This window comes from Lineus longissimus, chromosome 19 (assembly GCF_910592395.1).
Source record: "Lineus longissimus chromosome 19, tnLinLong1.2, whole genome shotgun sequence".
Lineage (NCBI taxonomy): Eukaryota > Metazoa > Nemertea > Pilidiophora > Heteronemertea > Lineidae > Lineus > Lineus longissimus.
The window spans coordinates 12,158,635-12,181,565 of NC_088326.1; the positions used below are offsets into that span (position 1 = coordinate 12,158,635).

Genomic DNA, 22,931 nt, shown 5'->3' on the forward strand with positions numbered 1-22,931 from the left:
GTTTCAGAAGGACTTATTGAGGGGGGGGGGGTTAAAAATGATCCAGCATGATGCCTGAACAGAAATACCCCTACAAGCAGCCTAACAGCAACTTCGGGGACCAGAGTTAGGCCTGGAAGAATTTCCTCTCCCATGGGGCCTGGCGCCAGAGCGTTCGGCACGATTCATACTGGGCATGCGCTTCAAGGCCCGAGATCCGTCGCTTACCGAGTCGTACGCGCTAGTTGTGCTGAGTGTGGATGGACTGTCAATACCGATCGTGTTGGTATTCCTTGAATCGAGGTTGCCCATTTTGTTAGAAACAGGTGACCGAACACCGGAAGCCGACGCCCCCTAACCTAGTTCATGACGAGTGAAATGCCGTCAAGTACCAGTCTCTGTAATGATTGAATGGAGGAGACTGCTGAAAGAGTCTAAAACTAAAACCTGACGTGTCTCGGATCCAAAATGGCGGTCGGTGGAATGAGTTTGGGGAATTTTGGTGTTTTAATTTGTTTTTTCGTTGTCTTCTGTGACTATTTAGTGTCAGCAGGTATGTATAAAGTTGAATCGAACAGTAAACAACCATTTGATAAACCATTCTGACCTACGTATTCACCGAAATTCACTGATAACTGCACGCAACTCTGAAAAATTTCTGAACTTTTTAGTGCACAGGGTGATTTAAAAAAAATGCTGACTGACTTGGCTGCAGGCCTGGATCATTTTCAAAACGATTGTTGCTTTACTTTTCACGGGATGCAGAGTTTCTCACTGGCTGCATGGTGTCTAACTGTCAAAACTAGCCTCTCACAGTGCAACTGTAGATTCATGCAGTTGACTGGGACTGGAGCAACGTTTACATAGTCATAGTGTTGGCCGTCGTCACATCACGATGCATTGCAGCTCTGACGGTTACTCATTAACGTGAACGCTGTCCCCAATCAAGTGCAACTGCAACGATCTATTGGTCTATGTGTTTTTCTAAGATACCACATCAGGTACTATGCGATAAGTGATAGGCCTTCTTCGCAACAGTTTGCAGACAGGTAACAAAAGCAAAGAAAAGCCAGAACAACCACTGACTGATGAGCTGAATCTGTTTTGGGCCCTTTATCTGGTGCGATAGGTGCTATGCCTACTTGTTCAATAGTTAAGTTCAAGGCCTGCATCATGTCTCTATCTGTGCCATCATTCAATCTTCAGGGATTTGGTCTTGGTTTTCATCGACAAGTACAACCAAAAAAATCACGGGTTTGTCTTGGTGTTTGGTATATTTGCCCTTCCTGCTGTAAAAAAATGACAAACTGCGTCAGCAAGACCGATAAAAGACTGGTTGGCAAAGGACAGGAAGTGAAAGGCCCAGATTAAAATTCAGCATTGTTGTCTTGCTATGTTGGAAAACGCCATCTGAGTCTGAAAAAAGGCGCAGAAAGCTTTTCTGCTCTTGTTGCGTCTTTGGTGGACTGATTGCAATTTTTGCCATCCACATTGACAGCTTTTGGATTTCCCTGTATCACAAAACCTCCTGACCTTTGCTGTCCAACCCATGTAAAAAGAACCTGGCATCATTTATCATTAAACCCCCTGCAGCTGGTGCCAATACTTGACTTGCCAAACTCAGAAATGCAGCGCCACTCGCGGATAAAGATAGAACAACTCGACATTTTTTTCACCGGTTTTCGCTGCGCATGCGTACCAGCCGTCATCTTTCACGGCGACGGACAAGAAAAACAACTGTGCTACACGCAGTGAAAGCAAATTCACACAGGTAAACTGGTTATAACTGTGGTACGTCTGTTTCTTAACAGGTAAAAGTTATCGGATTGCTGAATTATCGTAAATCATGAGCCTTAAAGAACTTTTTGAACTCTCAAAAACTTACACAAAACAAGTTCAGATTGCCGCCATTATTAGTTTCCGGATGGCTGGTACGCATGCGCAGCGAAAACCGGTGAAAAAAATGTCGAGTTGTTCTATCTTTATCCGCGAGTGGCGCTGCATTTCTGAGTTTGGCAAGTCAAGTATTATTGCGACGGAGTACAGGACAGACTCCTGGAGCTGTCAGTGTAGACCCCGTTGTGTAGTCCCTCTGGCCCAGGATGGACATTGGACACTTAGTATTTATTTCTCAGGCCAGGATTTGACACTTGTTCACCAAGGTCCGCAAGGGTGTGAAATGTCTAAAGCCGGAAGGGCTCATCGCATTTTCTATTCTACCAGGACATAATTTTGAAGCAATCCCATTAAAACATTATTGGAATTGCAACCAAAATCTGAATTTTTGCATGAATTGGGACCCTTGATTAGGCTGAAGATTTCAAAGCATAGACTGATAGGAATAGAGCAGTCCCTGGTCCTTTGCCACCGCTTTTCTTGCATTTGTTATCAAGTATCTCCTGTGCTGCCCCCTGTGAATAGCATCTGGCATCATTTATCATGTCTTTACACCTCCTGCTGTTATGCTGTCCTTGGTAGAGCATCTTTCCTTGCATTGTTCGTTGTTCTCAGTGGGGCAAGACAAATGTAAATACATGACTTGACAATATCCAACCTCTGGTGGAATGTCGCTGAAGTTACTGCCATTGACGTATTAAGAGTGAAAAATAGCATCACATTCTAGATGCATGCAATCACGAAAATAAAAAAAAAAAGACGAACATGCCATTGTTGCATTGTGCTGCATGTGGATGTAACAATGTCTGGTGTCCTGATGGTAGACTTAGACGCCCCCTCTCAGAGGTCTGATGATTATCTTCAGGTCGCCCTATTGCAGTATAAACTTAGCGCTTGGTTCCGTATTCAGAAAATAGCTCCCCTTTCACTTTAATACATGTATATCAATCATAATAAACTTCCTGAGATATCCTCTGTGAATAGCGTCTGGCTTCATTGCCCTGCAGTTGAGGCAGACTATTGTCACGGAGAACATTTCCCACATCATTCTCAGCAATTTGTGACCACCTTGCTCTTAAAATAACACCCTTTCCTTTTTTTTATCCGAGTTAAAAAAATCCATAAATCCAAATGAATCAAGGACTCTTAGTCTTGTCCATGAAAAACATATGATCATATACCATTCCAGACTTTCAGTATGAGTTCGTGACATGTGGCTCAGTCCTCAAGCTCCTCAACACACGATCGGCCGTTCGACTCCATTCCCACGATGTGAAATATGGGTCGGGCAGCGGGCAACAGTCGGTGACGGGCGTCGATGAAACGGATGACCATAATAGCTATTGGCAAGTCAAAGGCAAAATGGGAAAGGATTGTGTTAGAGGGTAAGTGTTTTTCTTGATCAGTGCCTCTCATAGTCGTAAGTTTCCACCTGTGAATAATCTGCCAGTATGTCGTACATCTATTTGAAAAGAAAATGTCTAGATATTATGTTTTTAAAATAGCATTCCGCGAAGTTACTATTTATAGCTCACAAGGTCATTTGCATAAGATATTGATGACTTTTTAGTCACGTGACAGTCGGACATCGACACTTATTTCTAAGCATTTGAGCTTATTTCAAAGTCAATTATCTTTGACCCTGCATTGTTTTTAGCATGAATGATACCATAGAGTCAGAGAGAGAAATATTCAGAACAATTATGTAGTATTTCCAACACTCGGACATGTGCCAGATTGAATCTAACTGCCCTAGTTAGAAAGCCTGAATCCATTACGACACCGCATGTTTGTCCGACATTGCCTGTAGTTCAGCGATGAGGAAATAGAGGGCAGCAGCTGCAGTGACGTCATCTTCGCGGAATGCTATTAGAGTATTAGCCACCATTTGTAATGGTACCACAATTTTTTTTCACCCGATTCTTTATGGACGATAATTCCTTTAAATATTTGTTGTTCTTTTGCAGAACTCCTATAAAATGCGGCGAGACCATCCGGCTGATGCACATTCAAACAAAACGCAACCTACACAGTCATCATTTTAGCTCGCCGCTGTCACATAATCAAGAAGTCAGCGCCTTTGGCGAAGGGGGAAATGGCGATGAAGGTAGGAACATAGTCTTACTCCTCTTCCTGCATGCCTGGGGCTTTCCAATTAAAAACAGCCTGTTAGGCCCTCATACTGAACAAGACTGAGTCTTGTGTTGATTCAGTTGGCCCATGAAGGCGACCTCCATCTACCATCTCACTGAGAGTGACTCCAATGATTATTGATTGATAGGAACTGCCTGTATGGAGGTCTGGAGTCCACTACAGGCTACTGTCCAGCTCTGTGGGATCTTTTACTTGCCCTGGCATAGACACTCGGGTACGAGGGACCAGGGCTTCAGTTTCATCCTAGAGACTCTCAAATATTTGATACACTGTACGTGTTGTGAAGAGCCAATAATTTCAGTTCCATGCCGGTTCATCCAGACAGACAACCCTGGGATCGAAACCCTAGCTCTATTGCTTGGTAATGGTAGCCAGCAGTGTTAAACCAGAAGGCTACGGGTCCCCTCAAACTAAGCTAACAGTCATTAACGAGTGTTCACTTTGATGCCACCGATAGTCAAGGTGTGTCATCAGTAGAATTCAAATCATCCTTGTTATGCGGTCCACGTAAACGTGATTTTGTCTTTCGTAGGTGACCATTGGATGATCCAGTGTTCAGGGAGTTACTGGAGCCGAGAGGACAGAGTGAGATTAAAACATGCTGTGACAGCAAAGTAAGTGACAATGGACATTATCTTTCAACCAGTGCTTTACCTGGGAAATAGAAAATATTGAATCCGATTGAAAACTTTGGTGGTGATTCAAAGAACACGTTGCCGATGGCGTTTTTGATTTTGGCTGTTTTTCCGACAATGTGTCACAAATACTTTAGGATAATTACAGCAGAATCTCTATAGGGACACCCTCGGGACTGACAAGTGCTGTCATAGAGCTGTCCTATTAGATAGGTCATATTGATTGGAAAGAACCAAACTATGTCCAAAACTTGTGTCTTTTTAAAATGGAGAGGGTGTCCTTACTAGAGAGGGTATTCTTGATAGAGAGGTATCCACTAGGGAATGTTCGATTGTGTATGCTTTGATTTCTCCTGTACGTGCAAAAACTTTCGTTGCATAGTTCACAAGTGGCCTTCAGTTGAATGTTGAGACTGGACTAGCGTGGAGAGGTGGTTTGCTATGACTCAGAGAGGTGGTTTGATATGACTCAGAGAGTTTGTTTGCTATGACTCAGAGAGGTGGTTTGCTATGACTCAGAGAGGTGGTTTGCTATGACTCAGAGAGTTGGTTTGCTATGACTCAGAGAGGTGGTTTGCTATGACTCAGAGAGGTGGTTCGCTATGACTCAGAGAGGTGGTTTGCTATGACTCAGAGAGGTGGTTTGCTATGACTCAGAGAGGTGGTTCGCTATGACTCAGAGAGGTGGTTTGCTATGACCCAGAGATGTGGGTGATTCTCCGCGATGTCGCTGCCGATTTCACACGATGAAGACTGTTCAGATGACCTATATAGCTCCCCTGGTTGGCATTTGACAAAAATTACGTGTTCTTATTTCTTTCAGATACCTACACGTCACTGGCGACAGTTACGGACGTCCAATTTACGGTCAGCGCGAGATCAGCGCATACCAGTCAGCAACAGAGAGTAACTATTGGCAAGCAATGGAGGGAATTTTCGTGAAACCGACTGAGAATAATGCATGGGCTGGTACCGGTGGTCCATCCAGTTCATACGTCCATGATGAATTCTAGACATTTTGACATTCCAGAAATGATTTTACTTCGGATTTTATTAACCTTTCTGTCAAGCTGGATTTGTTGACAGGCTGTTGTGGACTCCTTACACTTACGGTTGAACATTCAACACATTGAATGTCACGAACTAGACCAGTATGCCGGGGTAGCAAACAGGCAGAGGAGTCGATGTCAGCCCAATTAATCGTCCTGGTTGAATTGCAATTACTTTGTTCTATTGGGTACCTCCCACTGAAAAGAACGTGGTGAAACCAGTCCACACATCGATGTCCGTCACAGTCCAAACAATATCAAGATGTTTGGGAGCTGGGGTTACGGCCATTTTTTTTCAAAACCTCATAAAAAATATCAGTCTGTATCAATGTCTCTGTGTTCAGATAAGGGAAAGGGGTCAAATCTAATCCAAACCCTTTTGATTTTTGATGCATTTCAATGTTTATGGACCCTCGCTTAGAAAGCCCATAGCAAAGAACTGGGGACAATGACTGATGTTGCCCAGTTTCGTCATGTCCGTGGGCAATATCATTATTGATTAACCCTCGTAGGTTGGAAGGGCGCAGTGAAGTTTCAAAAATTGCGACTTCTTAAAACAGATGTGTGTTTTCGATTTTGTAAGTCGGTATTTATAAAAGAATAAAAAAGGACATTTTCTATTTGGATTGTTTCATCTTTGATTACAGTAGAACCTCTCTATTAAGGACACCCTCGGGACTGACAAGTGATGTTCTTAACAGAGAGGTGTCCTGATTAGAGAGGTCAAATTGAATGGAAACCACCAGTTTGGGTCCAAACCTAGTGTCCTAATTGAGAGGTTGTCCTTAATAGAGAGGTGTCCGCTAAGGGAGGTTCCACTGTATTTGTATGTACCCATTCAAAGTGGGTCTACCATAATATCGTGGCAGTATTGTGGATTGAGCTTTCGGCAAGATTGACATATCCCGATGGTCTAGTGGTTAAGACATCCACTTCGTGAACGGGAAAGTCAAATGTTCGAGGCTTGTAACCTCTTTCTGATGCAGTCCGATGGTTAGCCACTAGTTGTTTATAGGGGCAACAGGACTGAAGACACAATACGTTCAGACTCACACTTTCCCGATATTCAGGTTTTTTTCACTCCAGCGAAATATCGAGAGGCCGAGTGAGTTGAAGACCATCCATTATATGAGGATGGCTGCACGAAGAAGGTTGTGAAATTTCCTCCTAGATTCCTGTTTTGCACATCCTTCTTAAAATCTTGCAAACCAAGCCGAGCTCTTGGTCAGTCCAATACGTCATCCTGATCATCCTTCCTCTGTGGAACAGGCAGCAAGACAAGGCCAGTCAACTGCATCGGGAGTGTAAGGTAAGCCGGCCAGTCTCACTCTTAGGAGAAGTCAAAAACTGACATCTGGTTCTGTGACATATCATATTGTTTCTTATAAAAGCCACGAAAAACATTCCAGAAGTAAGATTGATAAGACAACAACATTCTTTTCCAGTTTAAGAAATCTTTTTCTTAATTTAATATTTACAATAAAAATTCTTACATTTACATTGTTTCCATCTGACTCGCAGTAGTTACAGTGAAGTCCTTTTTACAATAATAATTTACAAGAATACAGTGCCTGACTGCGGACACCTCTCTACTGCAGACACCCTCTCTAATATGGACACTGTTTTGGTCCAAAACCTGTAATTTTCATTCAAATTGACCGCTGTTATCAGGACACCTCTCTAATAAGGACAGCAGATTTCAGTTCGAAGGCCAAGGGTCTCCATAATAGAGAGGTTCTACTAACTATACTCGTAATTAGCAGTCCTGTACAAGAAAGCACATTTGAGTAATTTACATCATCAGACGTGGCGATGAGATTATTTAAGGGCAGTCGGAGAGACGCAATCTGAGACATTTTCCCTCTGGCTGTACTCTGTACTTCAACCAATGAGGGGAAAGGTCTCGAGAGGAGGGAGGGGGTGCAGGGAACAGAAGTAAAATTTGCCTCCGATTACCTCGTGATGCCACACAGGAACTGTGAATTTTATTTTAAGGTACACCCTAGCAGAAATGTCCGATTCTCATATTGCAGAGAAATATCATGCAACAAACCTAGGTTCTATTTACATTTGAAATTTACACCAATTGCTAACCTTGACAACAACTAACATATATTTTTGGTAAGTAGCAACCGACACCTATTGATAAATGAGCGAATGATCACAAGAGTATATTGGCTATCCGTGATGGCCAAATTTTCCCCTTTGTTATACAATATAAATGCACTTGCTTTGAAAGACAATGGGGCTGACGTGATATAATAAACTAAAAAGTTTATCATTTACAGATTTGATGACCACCCCCGACCCCTCCCAAAACCCAAACAAAGACAATTTTTGTTGAAAACATGAACTTAACAACTTGGGGATATTTGAAACCCATTCCTGGCTAGCATGAAATCTGCAGGCCTAGTCCACAGTGTTCTAGAATTTGGCAATTATGAACAGAAAACTTTCATAGTCTAATTTATTTGTGAAATCCGTGAAAATAAAATGTCACCAAAACCAAAACTGATATTAGTAAGAATTCAGCGATGTCATAATCTTTAATAACAGATCCTGGGCCATTGAAGAAAAAACGTCTGTGAAAACTTTTCAGTTTTCAGTTCTCGAATTTGACGGTAAGAAGTCCGTGACATCATAATATCGTTTAATGGCAAATCCTCTGTCGATTGAATCAGAAATTCTCTAACCGTTACTTCCACCACCATGTTTCTCATTGCCATGGTTACCACCACTGCAACAGGAAACTGGCACCTCCATGGCGTCAAGGAGGATACGATGGACATCCGAAGGGATGTGACCTTGGTCGATCTTGTGACACCATTTCTTGCACTACAAGATGAAACGAAAGTCATTTTAAAGTGAAAATTGATTCTTTAAAGTCTTAGAGGGGGACTATAGGCAGGAGCCGAGATGCTAATTTGGCTGTCTTCAGGTGACTAATATATACAGTAAGGGCACTGGGTCATGTCAGATTCAGCACTAAATGTATTCCTCGTACGAGCGTGAATCATTTCAACGTAATGTGAGATGTGAGATACCCTATTGGCGGCTTCGTATAACTTCATCTTGCCTGCCTAGCTGCTGCCTATATTGTCCCTTTAAAAGATAAAAGAAGTTTTGCCATTCTGTCAGTTATGAACAGAAGGGAGGCCATAATTATCTATCACCGCAGAACTGGACACCCCCTTTAAAGGGATGTTAGTCTTAATCATACTCACAGTCTCTAGTTCTTGTCTCAAGGCATGGATGGCTCGTTCACGGTCAGTGACAAGCTCCTCAACGTACTGGTACCGCAACTTCTTCCTTGCCCGACATTCCCTTGCACTTTGGCGACTCCGCTCCAGTTTGACCTTGACATCAACCTTTGTCGGCCGACGACCTCTGCGGCCAGTCTTCTTGACTCGCCCACTGCCAGCCTGGGAGACATTTGAGAGTTGGGTTTTTACATCATCTGTGTTGACCTGATCTTTGGCTTCCTCAATCTGAACAGATGTGGACATGTTTACTTGTTACAAAAAGAGACGAGATAACATTATCCTTAGTTGCTTGCCAGATTTAGGATGACAAAACTATGGATTGGACTGGGAGAGTCTGAAGTGACAGTCATCGCTTTCCACCGCCTGGAATTAATGAACTGGTGCCCTGTCCCAGCTCATTTCCTAATGTTCCCCTGGTCGTATCGCCCAGGTCTGACATTCCCCCAATCAGAATTGCAGGGTGCTGCATGGTTGAATTAGCCAAGCATTGGATGTGCATCATTTGGCTTTGAAAACATAATATAGATTCATGCACTTGATTGGGAACAACGTTTACATGACGTAGTGTTGGCCGTCGTCACATCACCATGCATTTTACATTAATGTGACGTGACGAGACGCGACGTTTTCGTAAACGTTGGTCCAAATCAAGTGCATGGATCTATAGTAACCGAGTGACTAGCTGGGTGCAACACATACATGCAGAACCCCGCCTTTACAATTGGGGGAACGAGAACTCTGTGAACAAAGATACGCACCCGCTTAATAGCATGATTGATTATGCATGAGAAATGATTACGTAATGCCAAAATCCAATATAACTGTCAATTTCCCCCCTGGGCCTCTGTTCTTTTATATTATAACTTTAAACATACCTTCTTGTTCCTTGTGTAGCCAAAGGCCGACCCACACCTCACATTTTGTGACCTATCTGCCAAGTGCCTTGACCAAGGACCTGCACCTCACACTTGACCCTTCTGCATGCCAAGTGCCTTACCCAAGGACCCACACCACTACCTTCTTGACCCATCTGCCAAGTGTGTTGCCCTAGGACCCACACCTCACTTGACTTAGGGTGTATTCAACTTCCAACACCAGCACATTTTCTCAGCTCGCAATTCCGACTCGGATATCATAATGTTGACCGCACAGGCGGTGGAGAGCAAACTGTCAGTCCAGAGTTTCCCAGTCCAATCCATAGTTTTGTAATCCATAGTTTCCAATACCCCATGCACTCCATCCACTCAGATCCAGCTGGATCTGGAATGACAGAAAATGAAACTACACCTTCACAAAAACACCCTATTTTAGACATTAACAAATCTCGACATTTTAATATCATTGTACAAACCTTGACTTTCATATCTTCTTGTTCAATTGTCAGCATTCGCTGCTCCATAAATGCCTCTGCCATCGTAAAAACAGTGAATATATTTCGAGGAAATAATGCTCTTTCTGGCAAAGTATTGTGCAATGGCTTATTGACATTCTGACGTGCCAGTCACGTGGTTTGTTTCCAGAAATAGAACCAAAACAGATAATCTGATTGGATCTCACCTCGTCCGCGGTTATTGGGGTCAATCGGGTCAGCTATGGGCGGTTATAACCGCAAAAAAGGGACAACCCATAGCGAAGACAAGGACAGCGTGAAGCAACACCTAACAACGTCGTGGCAGGGACAAAGAAGGTTGTGGCAGAAGAGAGAAAGAACACTGTTGCCGGGACAAAGATCATTGTAGCAGAGACAAGGAATACTGTAGCAAGGACAAAGAACATGTGAGCGAGGTCTATGTTACGCATATGGGCGGTTATTACCGCAAATAAAGACAAACCAAAGCAAAGACACTTGTGTAGCATATCAAGGACACTTAGATTGATACTCCTATGTGTGCCACATCAAAGACATCTGGAATGCATGTTTTTTTTGATACAGCATACAGCGCCACCACGCGGGGCCTAATGGTATTAAGATCAAGAGGTGAAGGCTTGAATAGCTCCTGGGTGAGTTCACAGTAGGGGCCTGCAAGTAGGTCCCACTGGTGCTGCCACATTAAAGGTTCAGACAGCTCCTAGATGAGTTTTCAGTAAGGGCCTGTAATCCATTTTTAACCTTTAAATAACATAGATAACGCCAACTTAAATAAGGTACTTTCTTAGTCTCCTCTTGGCTCCCCCAAGGAGGCCAATCAACAACAACAACGTCAATATATATACAACAGGATGCCGCAGCCTTTATTAACTACTGCATCGTTACTATGTACTCTGCAGCCACAGGTTACAGGATATACAGCACCTTTGGCTGAAAACATGGATCATAGTACAAGAACCAAATTGAACCGGACAAATGCAACCGAAAAACGCACCTTGCGCCTAAAAAGCCCTTAACCCACCAGCACTGATCACGTGCCGCACGCGCCTCCAAGGCAACTGCCCCGCGGAGACAACTATTTCCCGCTCCATGCTGTGCCGCGGGAAACATCAAAATTATACATTTTGTACTTCATTATTTACATCATACATTTTACATTTTATAAACAATATTTGATTGAGAAAAAATGGGTGAGAAAAAGTAATTGCCTTTGCTTACCCTTTTTATCACTTTTGAATGTTTCAAACCTTTCAAGCCCAGTGCCCATTTAGAGCTGCTATTACCATTAAACTGTGCATTATGCTCACTGAGCCTCTGAGTTTTGAAATCTGATAACAAACTTTTCCCAAATAAAGCAAACAACTGGGTTCAAGCAAGTTTAAAACCAGTGATAAGATTGTATTTCAGCTTGGCCACAGTTACCCTGAGTGTGTCATCTTCCTGGAGTTTAGATAAAGACCAGTGAGTGCCTAACCTTAGCTACGTTGCGCCTACACCTACTACACTCACTAGTCTCAATCATATCGCTAACAGCTACACTACAAGTGGCTACGGATGACGGCACTAACTGCCAGTCATGAAATAAACTAATGTTGTACTACTGCTATCAAAACCCTGTAGGCCTAACCCACCTCTAATCTAGCTATAATGACCAACATTTACCACTAAAGAAAAAAATTGTAATGCAAAAAAAATTCTCTGCAAAAATTTTAAAAAATTAAAAATGATAAAAGATGTGGGACAAAGGAAGGTGACACAGTATTAAATGATAAAGTTATCAACATACTTTAGTGGCTTATTTGATTCACAGACTATCTGAGAACAGGAAGGCGCTCCCAAGAGCATTCAGGCTTGAAAGGTCTAAATTACATTAGTTTCAAGGGTGCAAAACACACTGGGCCACAGTGCAAGATTATGTGCAGTTACATACAGGTGATCTTCAAGCATGTAGGTAAATCACATTTTGGAACAAATCGTGGAAGTTGCAATTTGAAACAATGTGACCAGCCACGCAAAAAGGGCGGTAGGGACCAAATTCATGAAATTGAATTATTAGTAGATTGTAATACCTTATAACATGTAATTTCAGGATAACTTAGAATGTTTTGACATCATATCCAAGATTTCTCCGCTCGCCATTGTTCAAAAACTCTGTCAAATTTCACACTTTTCATGAAATAAAAGAAACTTTTGTGGACAATTCATATGCTACCACTCGAGTCAATAGGGGATTCCCTGTGATGTCAGCGCTCGAATTGGCACTTGCCTCAAACAAGAGCATCGAGGGGATTGTCCTGCTCTGTATCAACGTGCATGGATAGTTGTTTTATCAGGTTCGTTCCAAACAGTATTCCTTGTGTTGTAGCTGCAAAGAGAAACACTTGACACTTTCAAAACCAGTTTAGACAATCTCTGGAAAGATAAACGTTCATATTTTTACTACAAGTGAGACCACTTTCCCACCGTACTTTGTTTTTTTCGTGTTTTTATAAAGCGCCTGGTCTATTTGTGGTTTTCTGTGTAGGCACCATATTTTGATATACAAACAATAACAGAGAATGACCAGTTTGATAATGACTCTCAGTATAAAAGACAAGGAATGAGGATACCTCATTAAAGAATTGAGATGGAAAATAGACTGTATTGCACTGATCTTTCACAAACCTTATAAATTGAAGACCCAAAAAGGCTATAAAACTTCCACAATGATGGTGATGAAGTGATTTTCCTCGTCAGTGGTTTTGCAGCGTATCCACATCAAGGCAAGTCTTTCGAGACGATCTTTGATGGGTTCTCCTTTGAAGTCCTATGGAATGGGGATCTCAGTAATTCAGATGTGATCCTAGGCATTAAAATATTAGAATAAGAATGACGCGTTCAATTTGGAATAAAATCTCAAGCAAAACTTTTCAAAACTCCCTGGAAATCTCTCCTCTAGATCTTTACAGTGTTGTTGGAATCCTTTTTTGATGTTCTTGAATATATTGGATGATTCAGCAGAAATGTATCATACACATATCACATAATATCTCAGTCATTGCTGTAAACTTCAATCTATGGCAATAAATTGCTGACTATCTACAACTTGGTGGACAAGGAATGAGGATATATTAAAGAATTGCGTCAGCATTGTCTGGGACTCCTACCTTCTCTTTTTTCGTTCTCGCTGCCTGAAATGATACAAGCATACAACCACATACCACCTAGTGGTAGCCAGATTTATGTTAAAAATCTGTCAAAAGTGACCTGTGCAATGCTATTTTAAAGCGATGCTTGAAACCTACTGGTAGCCAGATTTATGTTAAAAATCTGAAAACAAGTGAACAGTGCATGCTATTTTAAAGCCAGCATCTTTCGTCACTTTACAAACTAACATCTAAATCTTACCTACCCTCGAAACTCGACTGCCTGAGCCATTTCCTGACCTCAGGCATTGTCTGGGATCGAGTCTCCTACCTTCTCTTTCTTGATTCTTGCCTGGCAATGCTGGTCATCCATCCTTCAATTGAAGAAGCTGCCTGAAATGATACAAGCATACAACCACATACCACCTAGTGGTAGCCAGATTTATGTTAAAAATCTGTCAAAAGTGACCTGTGCAATGCTATTTTAAAGCGATGCTTGAAACCTACTGGTAGCCAGATTTATGTTAAAAATCTGCAAACAAGTGAACAGTGCATGCTATTTTAAAGCCAGCATCTTTCGTCACTTTACAAACTAACATCTAAATCTTACCTACCATCGAAACTCGACTGCCTGAGCCATTTCCTGACCTCGGGCATTGTCTGGGATTGAGACTCCTACCTTCTCTTTCTTGATTCTTGCCTGGCAATGCTGGTCATCCATCCTTCGATTGAAGAAGCTGCCTGAAATGATACAAGCATACAACCACATACCACCTAGTGGTAGCCAGATTTATGTTAAAAATCTGTCAAAAGTGACCTGTGCAATGCTATTTTAAAGCGATGCTTGAAACCTACTGGTAGCCAGATTTATGTTAAAAATCTGAAAACAAGTGAACAGTGCATGCTATTTTAAAGCCAGCATCTTTCGTCACTTTACAAACTAACATCTAAATCTTACCTACCCTCGAAACTCGACTGCCTGAGCCATTTCCTGACCTCGGGCATTGTCTGGGATCGAGTCTCCTACCTTCTCTTTCTTGATTCTTGCCTGGCAATGCTGGTCATCCATCCTTCGATTGAAGAAGCTGCCTGAAATGATACAAGCATACAACCACATACCACCTAGTGGTAGCCAGATTTATGTTAAAAATCTGTCAAAAGTGACCTGTGCAATGCTATTTTAAAGCGATGCTTGAAACCTACTGGTAGCCAGATTTATGTTAAAAAACTGAAAACAAGTGAACAGTGCATACTATTTTAAAGCCAGCATCTTTCGTCACTTTACAAACTAACATCTAAATCTTACCTACCCTCGAAACTCGACTGCCTGAGCCATTTCCTGACCTCAGGCATTGTCTGGGATCGAGACTCCTACCTTCTCTTTCTTGATTCTTGCCTGGCAATGCTGGTCATCCATCCTTCGATTGAAGAAGCTGCCTGAAATGATACAAGCATACAACCACATACCACCTAGTGGTAGCCAGATTTATGTTAAAAATCTGTCAAAAGTGACCTGTGCAATGCTATTTTAAAGCGATGCTTGAAACCTACTGGTAGCCAGATTTATGTTAAAAATCTGAAAACAAGTGAACAGTGCATGCTATTTTAAAGCCAGCATCTTTCGTCACTTTACAAACTAACATCTAAATCTTACCTACCCTCGAAACTCGACTGCCTGAGCCATTTCCTGACCTCAGGCATTGTCTGGGATCGAGACTCCTACCTTCTCTTTCTTGATTCTTGCCTGGCAATGCTGGTCATCCATCCTTCGATTGAAGAAGCTGCCTGAAATGATACAAGCATACAACCACATACCACCTAGTGGTAGCCAGATTTATGTTAAAAATCTGTCAAAAGTGACCTATGCAATGCTATTTTAAAGCGATGCTTGAAACCTACTGGTAGCCAGATTTATGTAAAAAAAATCTGAAAACAAGTGAACAGTGCATGCTATTTTAAAGCCAGCATCTTTTGTCACTTTACAAACTAACATCTAAATCTTACCTACCCTCGAAACTCGACTGCCTGAGCCATTTCCTGACCTCAGGCATTATCTGGGATCGAGACTCCTACCTTCTCTTTCTTGATTCTTGCCTGGCAATGCTGGTCATCCATCCTTCGATTGAAGAAGCTGCCTGAAATGATACAAGCATACAACCACATACCACCTAGTGGTAGCCAGATTTATGTTAAAAATCTGTCAAAAGTGACCTGTGCAATGCTATTTTAAAGCGATGCTTGAAACCTACTGGTAGCCAGATTTATGTTAAAAATCTGAAAACAAGTGAACAGTGCATGCTATTTTAAAGCCAGCATCTTTCGTCACTTGACAAACTAACATCTAAATTTTACCTACCCTCGAAACTCGACTGCCTGAGCCATTTCCTGACCTCAGGCATTGTCTGGGATCGAGACTCCTACCTTCTCTTTCTTGATTCTTGCCTGGCAATGCTGGTCATCCATCCTTCGATTGAAGAAGCTGCCTGAAATGATACAAGCATACAACCACATACCACCTAGTGGTAGCCAGATTTATGTTAAAAATCTGTCAAAAGTGACCTGTGCAATGCTATTTTAAAGCGATGCTTGAAACCTACTGGTAGCCAGATTTATGTTAAAAATCTGAAAACAAGTGAACAGTGCATGCTGTTTTAAAGCCAGCATCTTTCGTCACTTTACAAACTAACATCTAAATCTTACCTACCCTCGAAACTCGACTGCCTGAGCCATTTCCTGACCTCAGGCATTGTCTGGGATCGAGTCTCCTACCTTCTCTTTCTTGATTCTTGTCTGGCAATGCTGGTCATCCATCCTTCGATTGAAGAAGCTGCCTGAAATGATACAAGCATACAACCACATACCACCTAGTGGTAGCCAGATTTATGTTAAAAATCTGTCAAAAGTGACCTGTGCAATGCTATTTTAAAGCGATGCTTAAAACCTACTGGTTAGCCAGATTTATGTTTAAAATCTGCAAACAAGTGAACAGTGCATGCTATTTTAAAGCCAGCATCTTTCGTCACTTTACAAACTAACATCTAAATCTTACCTACCCTCGAAACTCGACTGCCTGAGCCATTTCCTGACCTCAGGCATTGGCGGGGATCGAGACTCCTACCTTCACTTTCTTGATTCTTGCCTCGCAATGCTGGTCATCCATCCTTCGATTGAAGAAGCTGCCTGAATTGATACAAGCATACAACCACATACCACCTGGTGGTAGCCAGATTTATGTTAAAAATCTGTCAAAAGTGACCTGTGCAATGCTATTTTAAAGCGATGCTTGAAACCTACTGGTAGCCAGATTTATGTTAAAAATCTGAAAACAAGTGAACAGTGCATGCTATTTTAAAGCCAGCATCTTTCGTCACTTGACAAACTAACATCTAAATCTTACCTACCCTCGAAACTCGACTGCCTGAGCCATTTCCTGACCTCAGGCATTGGCGGGGATCGAGACTCCTACCTTCTCTTTCTTGATTCTTGCCTGGCAATGCTGGTCATCCATCCTTCGATTGAAGAAGCTGCCTGAAATGATACAAGCATACAACCACATACCACCTAGTGGTAGCCAGATTTATGTTAAAAATCTGTCAAAAGTGACCTGTGCAATGCTATTTTAAAGCGATGCTTGAAACCTACTGGTAGCCAGATTTATGTTAAAAATCTGAAAACAAGTGAACAGTGCATGCTACTTTAAAGCCAGCATCTTTCGTCACTTTACAAACTAACATCTAAATCTTACCTACCCTCGAAACTCGACTGCCTGAGCCATTTCCTGACCCCAGGCATTGTCTGGGATCGAGTCTCCTACCTTCTCTTTCTTGATTCTTGCCTGGCAATGCTGGTCATCCATCCTTCGATTGAAGAAGCTGCCTGAAATGATACAAGCATACAACCACATACCACCTAGTGGTAGCCAGATTTATGTTAAAAATCTGTCAAAAGTGACCTGTGCAATGCTATTTTAAAGCGATGCTTGAAACCTACTGGTAGCCAGATTTATGTTAAAAATCTGCAAACAAGTGAACAGTGCATGCTATTTTAAAGCCAGCATCTTTCGTCACTTTACAAACTAACATCTAAATCTTACCTACCATCGAAACTCGACTGCCTGAGCCATTTCCTGACCTCGGGCATTGTCTGGGATCGAGACTCCTACCTTCTCTTTCTTGATTCTTGCCTGGCAATGCTGGTCATCCATCCTTCGATTGAAGAAGCTGCCTGAAATGATACAAGCATACAACCACATACCACCTAGTGGTAGCCAGATTTATGTTAAAAATCTGTCAAAAGTGACCTGTGCAATGCTATTTTAAAGCGATGCTTGAAACCTACTGGTAGCCAGATTTATGTTAAAAATCTGAAAACAAGTGAACAGTGCATGCTATTTTAAAGCCAGCATCTTTCGTCACTTTACAAACTAACATCTAAATCTTACCTACCATCGAAACTCGACTGCCTGAGCCATTTCCTGACCTCGGGCATTGTCTGGGATCGAGACTCCTACCTTCTCTTTCTTGATTCTTGCCTGGCAATGCTGGTCATCCATCCTTCGATTGAAGAAGCTGCCTGAAATGATACAAGCATACAACCACATACCACCTAGTGGTAGCCACATTTATGTTAAAAATCTGTCAAAAGTGACCTGTGCAATGCTATTTTAAAGCGATGCTTGAAACCTACTGGTAGCCAGATTTATGTTAAAAAACTGAAAACAAGTGAACAGTGCATACTATTTTAAAGCCAGCATCTTTCGTCACTTTACAAACTAACATCTAAATCTTACCTACCCTCGAAACTCGACTGCCTGAGCCATTTCCTGACCTCAGGCATTGTCTGGGATCGAGACTCCTACCTTCTCTTTCTTGATTCTTGCCTGGCAATGCTGGTCATCCATCCTTCGATTGAAGAAGCTGCCTGAAATGATACAAGCATACAACCACATACCACCTAGTGGTAGCCAGATTTATGTTAAAAATCTGTCAAAAGTGACCTGTGCAATGCTATTTTAAAGCGATGCTTGAAACCTACTGGTAGCCAGATTTATGTTAAAAATCTGAAAACAAGTGAACAGTGCATGCTATTTTAAAGCCAGCATCTTTCGTCACTTGACAAACTAACATCTAAATTTTACCTACCCTCGAAACTCGACTGCCTGAGCCATTTCCTGACCTCAGGCATTGTCTGGGATCGAGACTCCTACCTTCTCTTTCTTGATTCTTGCCTGGCAATGCTGGTCATCCATCCTTCGATTGAAGAAGCTGCCTGAAATGATACAAGCATACAACCACATACCACCTAGTGGTAGCCAGATTTATGTTAAAAATCTGTCAAAAGTGACCTGTGCAATGCTATTTTAAAGCGATGCTTGAAACCTACTGGTAGCCAGATTTATGTTAAAAATCTGAAAACAAGTGAACAGTGCATGCTGTTTTAAAGCCAGCATCTTTCGTCACTTTACAAACTAACATCTAAATCTTACCTACCCTCGAAACTCGACTGCCTGAGCCATTTCCTGACCTCAGGCATTGTCTGGGATCGAGTCTCCTACCTTCTCTTTCTTGATTCTTGTCTGGCAATGCTGGTCATCCATCCTTCGATTGAAGAAGCTGCCTGAAATGATACAAGCATACAACCACATACCACCTAGTGGTAGCCAGATTTATGTTAAAAATCTGTCAAAAGTGACCTGTGCAATGCTATTTTAAAGCGATGCTTAAAACCTACTGGTTAGCCAGATTTATGTTTAAAATCTGCAAACAAGTGAACAGTGCATGCTATTTTAAAGCCAGCATCTTTCGTCACTTTACAAACTAACATCTAAATCTTACCTACCCTCGAAACTCGACTGCCTGAGCCATTTCCTGACCTCAGGCATTGGCGGGGATCGAGACTCCTACCTTCACTTTCTTGATTCTTGCCTCGCAATGCTGGTCATCCATCCTTCGATTGAAGAAGCTGCCTGAATTGATACAAGCATACAACCACATACCACCTGGTGGTAGCCAGATTTATGTTAAAAATCTGTCAAAAGTGACCTGTGCAATGCTATTTTAAAGCGATGCTTGAAACCTACTGGTAGCCAGATTTATGTTAAAAATCTGAAAACAAGTGAACAGTGCATGCTATTTTAAAGCCAGCATCTTTCGTCACTTGACAAACTAACATCTAAATCTTACCTACCCTCGAAACTCGACTGCCTGAGCCATTTCCTGACCTCAGGCATTGGCGGGGATCGAGACTCCTACCTTCTCTTTCTTGATTCTTGCCTGGCAATGCTGGTCATTCATCCTTCGATTGAAGAAGCTGCCTGAAATGATACAAGTATACAACCACATACCACCTAGTGGTAGCCAGATTTATGTTAAAAATCTGTCAAAAGTGACCTGTGCAATGCTATTTTAAAGCGATGCTTGAAACCTACTGGTAGCCAGATTTATGTTAAAAATCTGAAAACAAGTGAACAGTGCATGCTACTTTAAAGCCAGCATCTTTCGTCACTTTACAAACTAACATCTAAATCTTACCTACCCTCGAAACTCGACTGCCTGAGCCATTTCCTGACCCCAGGCATTGTCTGGGATCGAGTCTCCTACCTTCTCTTTCTTGATTCTTGCCTGGCAATGCTGGTCATCCATCCTTCGATTGAAGAAGCTGCCTGAAATGATACAAGCATACAACCACATACCACCTAGTGGTAGCCAGATTTATGTTAAAAATCTGTCAAAAGTGACCTGTGCAATGCTATTTTAAAGCGATGCTTGAAACCTACTGGTAGCCAGATTTATGTTAAAAATCTGAAAACAAGTGAACAGTGCATGCTATTTTAAAGCCAGCATCTTTCGTCACTTTACAAACTAACATCTAAATCTTACCTACCCTCGAAACTCGACTGCCTGAGCCATTTCCTGACCTCAGGCATTGTCTGGGATCGAGACTCCTACCTTCTCTTTCTTGATTCTTGCCTGGCAATGCTGGTCATCCATCCTTCGATTGAAGAAGCTGCCTGAAATGATACAAGCATACAACCACATACCACCTAGTGGTAGCCAGATTTATGTTAAAAATCTGTCAAAAGTGACCTGTGCAATGCTATTTTAAAGCGATGCTTGAAACCTACTGGTAGCCAGATTTATGTTAAAAATCTGAAAACAAGTGAACAGTGCATGCTATTTTAAAGCCAGCATCTTTCGTCACTTTACAAACTAACATCAAAATCTTACCTACCCTCGAAACTCGACTGCCTGAGCCATTTCCTGACCTCAGGCATTATCTGGGATCGAGACTCCTACCTTCTCTTTCTTGATTCTTGCCTGGCAATGCTGGTCATCCATCCTTCGATTGAAGAAGCTGCCTGAAATGATACAAGCATACAACCACATACCACCTAGTGGTAGCCACATTTATGTTAAAAATCTGTCAAAAGTGACCTGTGCAATGCTATTTTAAAGCGATGCTTGAAACCTACTGGTAGCCAGATTTATGTTAAAAATCTGAAAACAAGTGAACAGTGCATGCTATTTTAAAGCCAGCATCTTTCGTCACTTTACAAACTAACATCTAAATCTTACCTACCCTCGAAACTCGACTGCCTGAGCCATTTCCTGACCTCAGGCATTGTCTGGGATCGAGACTCCTACCTTCTCTTTCTTGATTCTTGCCTGGCAATGCTGGTCATCCATCCTTCGATTGAAGAAGCTGCCTGAAATGATACAAGCATACAACCACATACCACCTAGTGGTAGCCAGATTTATGTTAAAAATCTGTCAAAAGTGACCTGTGCAATGCTATTTTAAAGCGATGCTTGAAACCTACTGGTAGCCAGATTTATGTTAAAAATCTGAAAACGTGAACAGTGCATGCTATTTTAAAGCCAGCATCTTTTGTCACTTTACAAACTAACATCTAAATCTTACCTACCCTCGAAACTCGACTGCCTGAGCCATTTCCTGACCTCAGGCATTATCTGGGATCGAGACTCCTACCTTCTCTTTCTTGATTCTTGCCTGGCAATGCTGGTCATCCATCCTTCAATTGAAGAAGCTGCCTTAAAAGATACAAGCATACAATCACATCTCATTCTCCTTACAAACTAACATCTAACCTTACCTTACCTTACCTTGAAGCAGGATCGAGAATACTACCTTGCTGTTCTCCCTTCTGTCCTTGGTTAGGGTTGATTGTCATCATTGGGATGAAACATCAGAGGAGAGGGGAAATCTGGCTCTGCACTCGAACTTTGTTTTTGATAAACAACTCTTTCATCATACGATACAATCAGGATTATATTCTTTAATGTGCCAGGATGGGGGTGGCTGGGGTTGATGCATGGTGAATGCAGTTTTAGTGCACGGGAGGGAAGGTGAGTGAAGTGATGGTTGGTGCAGTGATAGTGCTGAAGGATAAAGGATATATTCCTGACGATATCAACAATGAAACAGTTGAAAAGATAATAAGGGAGTCTGAGTGTGTACAAGTCATAACCCGAGCAGACCTGAAAAGAAGGCGTGAGTGGGTCAATTAAGGTGCCTAATATGTAGAGTAAGGGCACTGGGACATGTTTGATTTGGCACTAAATATATTCATAAACATTCATGTACACAATAAACTTTCTGTAATTTTGAGCATAGCCATGTAAATACAGTATTGGAATGTGAATAGCAAGAGTTGGCAGAAAGTGAATGGGGTTATACCTTTCATCCTGACCTTAGGTTTTGATATACACCTACCTCGTTGACAAATATCAAGGAGTATATTTTTAAACCACATGGTTCCGTCAGGATGTGGCATATGGGGTGCAGGCACCCAGGTGCAATGAAATGAAATGAAATTTATTGGCCAAAACACAATCTTTGCATATAAGGCACGAAACACAAATGCAAATGTACATTACTATCAATATATCAAAACAATAAATTTACAACATAACCACAATCCCACGTTGCTATCGTTACAGCACAGCTAATCAGAGGTCTAAAAGCGCTCTAGTTTTCTGAAGAAAACCGAGACATATGCGTTATGAAGACACAGTGACAGTAAACACACAAATAATGCAGCAACTGCATGTACATGTAATTTCAAACAAACCAAAAAATTGTAGTAACTGCTATGATTATTTACAGGACTAGAAATATTTAGGAACGTATTCAACATTTACGTTCCTAATTTTGAAAGCTTTGGTTATAAAATGTCCCAATGATGACACGACATGAAAATCTGTAGATGACAGTGTTTTTATGAATTTTAAGTCATTGGGAAGATTGCAGTTAGGCAAGTTGAGTCGGGACCGTTGATGGTTGAAAAGATTACATTCAAACAGGAAATGAATCTCTGTTTCAACTTTATTGCAGTGGGGGCACAATCTTTCTGCAACCGGGGTGCCCGTGTATCTGCCAGACTCAATTTTTAATTTGTGATTACTTATCCTAAATCTAGTTAAATGAATTCGATCAATGGT

At 41.7% G+C, this 22,931-nt stretch overlaps 2 protein-coding genes across 5 annotated transcripts; one reads left to right on the forward strand and one right to left on the reverse strand.

Moving 5' to 3' along the window:
- The first annotated feature begins 437 nt into the window (after positions 1-437).
- LOC135502890 (stromal cell-derived factor 2-like) lies at positions 438-6,333 on the forward strand. 2 transcript variants are annotated; one of them, XM_064796073.1, is made up of 6 exons: positions 438-532; positions 1,186-1,233; positions 3,065-3,260; positions 3,843-3,982; positions 4,562-4,643; positions 5,488-6,333. In XM_064796073.1, exons 1-6 carry the CDS (start codon positions 448-450, stop codon positions 5,675-5,677), a joined length of 741 nt encoding a protein of 246 aa, XP_064652143.1. In that variant the 5' UTR covers positions 438-447; the 3' UTR covers positions 5,678-6,333. The 2 variants fall into 2 exon arrangements, with proteins under 2 accessions (XP_064652143.1, XP_064652144.1); XM_064796074.1 differs by lacking the exon at positions 1,186-1,233.
- Positions 6,334-7,153: 820 nt separating this feature from the next.
- Positions 7,154-10,469, reverse strand: LOC135503154 (cAMP-responsive element-binding protein-like 2). 3 transcript variants are annotated; one of them, XM_064796546.1, is made up of 3 exons: positions 10,328-10,469; positions 8,938-9,201; positions 7,154-8,548 (listed from the first exon to the last, which is right to left on the reverse strand). In XM_064796546.1, the coding sequence occupies exons 1-3, from the start codon at positions 10,388-10,390 to the stop codon at positions 8,402-8,404; spliced, it is 474 nt and encodes a 157-aa protein (XP_064652616.1). In that variant the 5' UTR covers positions 10,391-10,469; the 3' UTR covers positions 7,154-8,401. The 3 variants fall into 3 exon arrangements, with proteins under 3 accessions (XP_064652616.1, XP_064652618.1, XP_064652617.1); XM_064796548.1 differs by having other exon boundaries at positions 8,938-9,135; positions 10,328-10,467; XM_064796547.1 differs by having other exon boundaries at positions 8,938-9,224; positions 10,328-10,465.
- Between the last annotated feature and the right edge of the window lie 12,462 nt (positions 10,470-22,931).